An 8,495-nucleotide genomic window follows, 5' to 3' on the forward strand; every position below is an offset into this window, starting at 1 on the left:
ACTGTGCATATATAATTCCGCCATACTACTGTAGCAGATCTTCAGCAGTGCGTGGCTGGATACACATACGCTGAGCGTTTGTTACAATGTGTCCACGCTGATACATAGAGGATTGTCTGTACTGGATGAGACTGTAGCAGATCCTGAGCAGTGCGTGGCTGGATACACACACGCTGAGCGTTTGTTACAATGTGTCCACGCTGATACACAGAGGATTGTCTGTACTTGGATGAGACTGTAGCAGATCTTCAGCAGTGCGTGGCTGGATACAGGCTGAGGGTTTGTTACAATGTGCCCACGTTGATAGTATTGTCTGGACTGGATGAGACTGTAGCAGATCCTCAGCAGTGCGTGGCTGGGGTCACTCCCCGCCCCTGGGGTTAGTCATCAGTATTGGGAGGAATGTAGAATTGGGCAGGGTGTTGGCTGCTCGCCTATGGGTGCGGCTCCCTCCTCTTATACTCCGGCTTCCTAGAGACGAGCACCTAGACGGCAGCAGCAGCAGCAGCAGGGCCCCTCCAGCGCAGCGCCATGGTGAGTGCACTACACGTGTGGGACTACAACTCCCAGCGTGCTCCCGGGGTGTCACATCTGTCACCTTGTTTCCTTGTGTCTGTGCATCAGTTTTATCATCAGTTGTGGAGACTGATACATGTGACCCTAACACTGCTGTGCCGTCCTGTGCAGCGTGCTGTGGTGTCCTGTGTGATGTCATCAGAGCCCTTCAGGCGGGTCCATGTGTGATGTCACCAGAGCCCTGCAGGCGGGTCCTGTGTGATGTCATCAGAGCCCTTCAGGCGGGTCCATGTGTGATGTCACCAGAGCCCTGCAGGCGGGTCCTGTGTGATGTCATCAGAGCCCTGCAGGCGGGTCCTGTGTGATGTCATCAGAGCCCTGCAGGCGGGTCCATGTGTGATGTCACCAGAGCCCTGCAGGCGGGTCCATGTGTGATGTCATCAGAGCCCTGCAGGCGGGTCCATGTGTGATGTCATCAGAGCCCTGCAGGTGGGTCCATGTGTGATGTCATCAGAGCCCTGCAGGCGGGTCCATGTGTGATGTCACCAGAGCCCTGCAGGCGGGTCCATGTGTGATGTCATCAGAGCCCTGCAGGCGGGTCCATGTGTGATGTCATCAGAGCCCTGCAGGCGGGTCCTGTGCGATGTCATCAGAGCCCTGCAGGCGGGTCCATGTGTGATGTCCTCAGAGCCCTGCAGGCGGGTCCATGTGTGATGTCACCAGAGCCCTGCAGGCGGGTCCATGTGTGATGTCCTCAGAGCCCTGCAGGCGGGTCCATGTGTGATGTCATCAGAGCCCTGCAGGCGGGTCCATGTGTGATGTCGTCAGAGCCCTGCAGGCGGGTCCATGTGTGATGTCGTCAGAGCCCTGCAGGCGGGTCCATGTGTGATGTCGTCAGAGCCCCGCAGGCGGGTCCATGTGCGATGTCGTCAGAGCCCTGCAGGAGGGTCCATGTGTGATGTCACCAGAGCCCTGCAGGCGGGTCCATGTGTGATGTCGTCAGGGCCCCGCAGGCGGGTCCATGTGTGATGTCATCAGAGCCCTGCAGGCGGGTCCATGTGTGATGTCATCAGAGCCCTGCAGGCGGGTCCTGTGCGATGTCGTCAGAGCCCTGCAGGCGGGTCCTGTGCGATGTCGTCAGAGCCCTGCAGGCGGGTCCATGTGTGATGTCACCAGAGCCCTGCAGGCGGGTCCATGTGTGATGTCATCAGAGCCCTGCAGGCGGGTCCATGTGTGATGTCATCAGAGCCCTGCAGGTGGGTCCATGTGTGATGTCATCAGAGCCCTGCAGGCGGGTCCATGTGTGATGTCATCAGAGCCCTGCAGGCGGGTCCATGTGTGATGTCATCAGAGCCCTGCAGGCGGGTCCATGTGTGATGTCATCAGAGCCCTGCAGGCGGGTCCATGTGTGATGTCATCAGAGCCCTGCAGGCGGGTCCATGTGTGATGTCATCAGAGCCCTGCAGGCGGGTCCATGTGTGATGTCATCAGAGCCCTGCAGGCGGGTCCATGTGTGATGTCATCAGAGCCCTGCAGGCGGGTCCATGTGTGATGTCATCAGAGCCCCGCAGGCGGGTCCATGTGTGATGTCATCAGAGCCCCGCAGGCGGGTCCATGTGTGATGTCGTCAGAGCCCCGCAGGCGGGTCCATGTGTGATGTCGTCAGAGCCCCGCAGGCGGGTCCATGTGTGATGTCGTCAGAGCCCCGCAGGCGGGTCCATGTGTGATGTCGTCAGAGCCCCGCAGGCGGGATATCCGAGGGCTCCCGCCAATCATTGGCCTCGGGGTGCACAGAGGATAACAGGCTGCAACATTTAATATTAACATCCCAGACATTAACCCTCCAGTCACAGGTGTGACACCACTTGGTGACATCATATGACAGCACATAAGGAGGATTTCTAGTATTGACGGATAACACTCCAGGATTAGCAGAGAGACGGCCGCACTCCATCAGAGAGGCCGAAACCAACTGGAAAATGACCTGTCCAGCGAGACATTACACACATCCTGCTACCCGGCAGTGCTGATGATATATGATGTGTATAACCTGCCAGGAAACCCACTGCTGCTAAGTAATCTCCTCTACTGCTCTCTGGTATCAGCCATTACATCCTGGGGAAAGGAGACTGTACAGGGGGGATACAATCTATTACTCTCTGGTATCAGCCATGTCAGGCTGTGTCTGTAGGATATGTAGTCGCTGCTTCCTGTGACTAATCCTGGTTGTTGTTGTTGCATCAGGTTCCTTCCCTGCGGCGGCTCTGTAGTCAGGTGATCAGGGTGGTGGGAAAGCTGGGTGTCTGGGCCTGGATGGTATGAGGAGACGTCCTCCTATCAGGTGTGCGGCAGGCGTGTGGCTACGTGTCCTGTAGTCCTGACATTCCAGTGATTTATAGTCCGTGACTATGGGAGACGGCGGGGAGCGGCCAAAACATATGGGTCACATGATCATTGTCCGATTGTCCTGTGCGAGTCCCTGGAGGCGGCTGTGATATGGCTCAGGTATATGGGGTGCCCCGCCATGTACGGGGGGTCCTGTGGGGTCTATGAGGCAGGCACTGTATATGATATGGGGTGCCCCGCCATGTACGGGGGGTCCTGTGTATATGATATGGGGTGCCCCGCCAAGTATGGGGGTCCTGTGGGGGTCTCTATGAGGCGGGCAGTGTATATGGGGGGTCCTGTGGGGGTCTATGAGGCAGGCACTGTATATGATATGGGGTGCCCTGCCATGTACGGGGGTCCTCTGGGGTCTCTGTGAGGCGGGCAGTGTATATGATATGGGGAGCCCTGCCATGTACGGGGGGGTCCTGTGGGGTCTCTGTGAGGCGGGCAGTGTATATGATATGGGGAGCCCTGCCATGTACGGGGGGGTCCTGTGGGGTCTCTATGAGGCGGGCAGTGTATATGTGGGGGTCTATGAGGCGGGCAGTGTATATGGGGGGTCCTGTGGGGGTCTATGAGGCAGGCACTGTATATGATATGGGGTGCCCTGCCATGTACGGGGGTCCTCTGGGGTCTCTGTGAGGCGGGCAGTGTATATGATATGGGGAGCCCTGCCATGTACGGGGGTCCTCTGGGGTCTCTGTGAGGCGGGCAGTGTATATGATATGGGGAGCCCTGCCATGTACGGGGGTCCTCTGGGGTCTCTGTGAGGCGGGCAGTGTATATGATATGGGGAGCCCTGCCATGTACGGGGGGTCCTGTGGGGTCTCTGTGAGGCGGGCAGTGTATATGATATGGGGAGCCCTGCCATGTACGGGGGGGTCCTGTGGGGGTCTATGAGGCGGGCAGTGTATATGGGGGGTCCTGTGGGGGTCTATGAGGCAGGCACTGTATATGATATGGGGTGCCCCACCATGTACGGGGGGTCCTGTTTATATGATATGGGGTGCCCCGCCAAGTATGGGGGTCCTGTGGGGGTCTCTATGAGGCGGGCAGTGTATATGGGGGGGTCCTGTGGGGGTCTATGAGGCGGGCAGTGTATATGGGGGGTCCTGTGGGGGTCTATGAGGCAGGCACTGTATAGGATATGGGGTGCCCCACCATGTACGGGGGGTCCTGTTTATATGATATGGGGTGCCCCGCCAAGTATGGGGGTCCTGTGGGGGTCTCTGAGGCGGGCAGTGTATATGGGGGGTCCTGTGGGGGTCTCTATGAGGCGGGCAGTGTATATGGGGGGTCCTGTGGGGGTCTATGAGGCGGGCAGTGTATATGGGGGGTCCTGCGGGGGTCTCTATGAGGCGGGCAGTAACCTCCTGATGTCGCTCTTAGGCACAGATGAGACCGAGTCCTCCCACCGAAATGGAGCGATCCATGGAGAAGATCATCACCGTCTTCCAGCGATTCGCCAGCAAGGAGGGCAGCCAGGGGTCCATGAACTTCAAGGAGTTTGAGAACTTCATGAACGTGGAGCTCATCTCCTTCACCAAAGTAAGTGACTCCAACTCTTTCCCCCCCCCCAACACCCCGAATACAGGATCTCCGGCTCATCTGGTGCCACCATTATCCAGGGCCCACACCACAAGCTCCCGTGATGTCACTCTCAGCCTGATGATGTCATAATCCAATGACCTCACACCCCGGTGCTGTCACTATCCAGTGCTGTCATCACAGGTGATGTCACTATTATCCTGATGATGTCATGACACAGTGATGTCACTTCCTGGACGGCCTCCACTCACGTACCGCGCCTTTTTCTTCTCCACCAGAACCAGAAGGACCCAAACATCGTGCGGAAAATAATGAACTCGGTGGACGGTGGGGTTGATGGAAAGAAGAACAATGAGCTGGATTTCCAGGAGTTCCTCAACCTCATCGGAGGCATCATGGTGGCCGGACACGAGGCGCTGTCCAAGTGTCCACCCAAGCAGGTAGGTACTGGGGCGAGCCGCGTGTAGCGGCCATACATCGCCCCTTTAATGGTCTCCATCAGGCGAGGGTCACATGTTTCTTCTCCTCCAGTCCCCGGCACCTGCCACCCCCCCGACAGAGATAGAGACGGCCATGGAGAGCATCATCCGCGTGTTCCAGCACTACGCCGGCAAGAAGGGCGACAAGAACCAGATGAACTACTCAGAGTTTGAGGCCTTCATGAAGACAGAGCTCAAATCCTTCACTGATGTGAGTGTCCACAGCGGCACAGGGGATGCCGGCAGAGGAGGGGGCGCGGCGGCACAGGGGATGCCGGCAGAGGAGGGGGCGCGGCGGCACAGGGGATGCCGGCAGAGGAGGGGGCGCGGCGGCACAGGGGATGCCGGCAGAGGAGGGGGCGCGGCGGCACAGGGGATGCCGGCAGAGGAGGGGGCGCGGCGGCACAGGGGATGCCGGCAGAGGAGGGGGCGCGGCGGCACAGGGGATGCCGGCAGAGGAGGGGGCGCGGCGGCACAGGGGATGCCGGCAGAGGAGGGGGCGCGGCGGCACAGGGGATGCCGGCAGAGGAGGGGGCGCGGCGGCACAGGGGATGCCGGCAGAGGAGGGGGCGCGGCGGCACAGGGGATGCCGGCAGAGGAGGGGCCGCGGCGGCACAGGGGATGCCGGCAGAGGAGGCTGGTCATGTGGGAGGTCACATGATGGAACGAGCGGGGTGTGCAGCACAGAGGATTTCAGGAGAAGGGGTTGGTCTTGGGAGGTCACAGACTTAAAGTTACATAGTGTGGGGGGGGCTCCGTCAGCAGAACAGAGTATTTTAGGAGGGAATGTCCTCTTACTGACTCCTGTTGTGTCTTCCCGCACAGAACCAGAAGGATCCGAATATTGTGCGTAAGTTGATGGAGTCGGTGGATGGAGCGGTGGACGGTAAACAGGACAAGGAGCTGAACTTCCAGGAGTTTATGAACCTGATTGGTGGGATCATGGTGGCCTGTCATGGCGCCCTGCTGAGCAGCCTGAAGAGGGTCTGAGGCCGCTCCTGCCCCACACTGCGCTCCTAAGATTTCACATGTACAATGGTTCTGCTGTTACTTTTTGTTGTAATAAAACGATCAAATGTCCATCACGTGTCTTGTCCTGTCCTGCAGCACAGGAGACCACCGCTAATACCCATACACCAGGGGTCACTGCCCCTAGACCGCCACAGGTGGAGCTGTAGTGCACCTAGTGGGGGCTCCTTCCAGTGGCGGGAGTCTGGAGATCCTGGATCACCCGGCCGTGATTCCAGTACAAACCTCCACATGATGAAAGGGGATGAACATTGACACAAATGTCCCTTATCCCACACCTCTCATTGCCTCCGGGATATATAATACACCCCTTTAAAGCCCCTCACAATATAACACCCCTAGGGGTCCTTACCCTGTATATTACTCTTTATGGTTTAATCCTCCCCCTCCCCCTATATTAACAATATTATTCCCCTTTGTGTCTATTATTCCAGAAAGTTCTTAAAACACCAAGCACCCCCCACCCCACCCCACCCCCCCTGCGGGTCTCGGCCACTCTGTGCTGTGATTGGCTGGCAGCAGCGGGTGTGATGACATCACTACATCCCACTGCCTGTGTACAAGCTCCCCATGGTATTCAGCTCTATCTGCCTGTCCTTCAGGAGAGCGGGACTGAAATCCAGGTCTGTCCCACTGAATACGGGAAGAATGGGATGTGAGTGGATGAGTTCTGTGAGCTAATTCAGCTGGATTCAGGTTTATAAGGCCCTGCATGTGCTCAGTGTTATGGGGAAATAGGGAGAGAGAGGGGAGAAGTGGCAGTAAAATATAACTTTTATTAAGTAAGATTAAAATCTGTGTCATGGATATAAGAATAAAATCTAAACAAAATAGGGAAAGTTCTAGGGGTAGTGTCCCCTACCATGCAGAAAAGAGACCCCTATGATTCGATCTGCATGGATTCCCTTAAATTGAGGGATTTATTAGAGGGTAAGCTTCTGATTTTGTTTTATTAAAGCCTTTTATTTATAGTGGGGCAGATTTACTTACCCGGTCGATTCGCGATCCAGCGGCGCGTTCTCTGCGCTGGATTCGGGTCCGGCCGGGATTCACTAAGGTAGTTACTCCGCCGTCCACCAGGTGGCGCTGCTGCGCTGAAGTTCCCCGAAATGCACTCAAGTTCACCGGCCTACACCTAGTGAAGGTAAGTCTCGCGACACTTTTTTTTTTTTTTAGTGCTGCGGGTTTTCGTTTGGCCACGCCCACCGATTTCCGTCGCGTGCATGCCAGCGCCGATGCACCAAAATCCCGGGGCGATTCAGGGGAAATCTGCGCAAATCGGAAATATTCGGGTAACACGTCGGGAAAACGCGAATCGGGCCCTTAGTAAATGACCCCCACTCTGTTAGTCTGTCTGTGTCTGCACAGTGAGCCCTGTGTTATAGAATGAGCTTTGAGTGATACAATGTTGCATATCACTGTCATTTATTTGCCCATTATTTATAAACACTTGTTAGTCCAGAGCCTCAGAAGATCCTTAGCTGCAGCCGTGTATCTCACAGAGCACGGATTTATCAGCTCTAGGTATGACAAGTGTAATGGTAGGTGTAGTCTCCATCCCAAGTTTGGGGGACAGTATACACACATCTGTCACTACTGTGCAGTTATAGATATATCTTAGAGCTTTATCAGACACAGTACACGAGGCAATGCCCGCCGTGCCCCGGCTGTGTTATAGCAGCAATGTCTTACCAGACACAGTACACGAGGCAATGCCTGCCGTGCCCCGGCTGTGTTATAGCAGCAATGTCTTACCAGACACAGTACACGAGGCAATGCCCGCCGTGCCCCGGCTGTGTTATAGCAGCAATGTCTTACCAGACACAGTACACGAGGCAATGCCTGCCGTGCCCCGGCTGTGTTATAGCAGCAATGTCTTACCAGACACAGTACACGAGGCAATGCCCGCCGTGCCCCGGCTGTGTTATAGCAGCAATGTCTTACCAGACACAGTACACGAGGCAATGCCTGCCGTGCCCCGGCTGTGTTATAGCAGCAATGTCTTACCAGACACAGTACACGAGGCAATGCCCGCCGTGCCCCGGCTGTGTTATAGCAGCAATGTCTTACCAGACACAGTACACGAGGCAATGCCCGCCGTGCCCCGGCTGTGTTATAGCAGCAGTGTCTTACCAGACACAGTACACGAGGCAATGCCTGCCGTGCCCCGGCTGTGTTATAGCAGCAATGTCTTACCAGACACAGTACACGAGGCAATGCCCGCCGTGCCCCGGCTGTGTTATAGCAGCAATGTCTTACCAGACACAGTACACGAGGCAATGCCTGCCGTGCCCCGGCTGTGTTATAGCAGCAATGTCTTACCAGACACAGTACACGAGGCAATGCCTGCCGTGCCCCGGCTGTGTTATAGCAGCAATGTCTTACCAGACACAGTACACGAGGCAATGCCCGCCGTGCCCCGGCTGTGTTATAGCAGCAATGTCTTACCAGACACAGTACACGAGGCAATGCCCGCCGTGCCCCGGCTGTGTTATAGCAGCAATGTCTTACCAGACACAGTACACGAGGCAATGC

The 8,495-nt window shown here is 56.6% G+C and overlaps 1 protein-coding gene across 2 annotated transcripts; it reads left to right on the top strand.

The window, feature by feature from the left end:
* Positions 1-379: 379 nt before the first annotated feature.
* Positions 380-6,011, top strand: LOC140069137 (uncharacterized). 2 transcript variants are annotated; one of them, XM_072114504.1, is made up of 5 exons: positions 380-534; positions 4,294-4,452; positions 4,731-4,892; positions 4,984-5,142; positions 5,757-6,011. In XM_072114504.1, exons 1-5 carry the CDS (start codon positions 532-534, stop codon positions 5,919-5,921), a joined length of 648 nt encoding a protein of 215 aa, XP_071970605.1. In that variant the 5' UTR covers positions 380-531; the 3' UTR covers positions 5,922-6,011. The 2 variants fall into 2 exon arrangements, with proteins under 2 accessions (XP_071970605.1, XP_071970603.1); XM_072114502.1 differs by lacking the exon at positions 380-534 and adding an exon at positions 2,881-3,021.
* The last annotated feature ends 2,484 nt before the right edge of the window (positions 6,012-8,495 follow it).

This window comes from Engystomops pustulosus, chromosome 7 (assembly GCF_040894005.1).
Source record: "Engystomops pustulosus chromosome 7, aEngPut4.maternal, whole genome shotgun sequence".
NCBI lineage: Eukaryota > Metazoa > Chordata > Amphibia > Anura > Leptodactylidae > Engystomops > Engystomops pustulosus.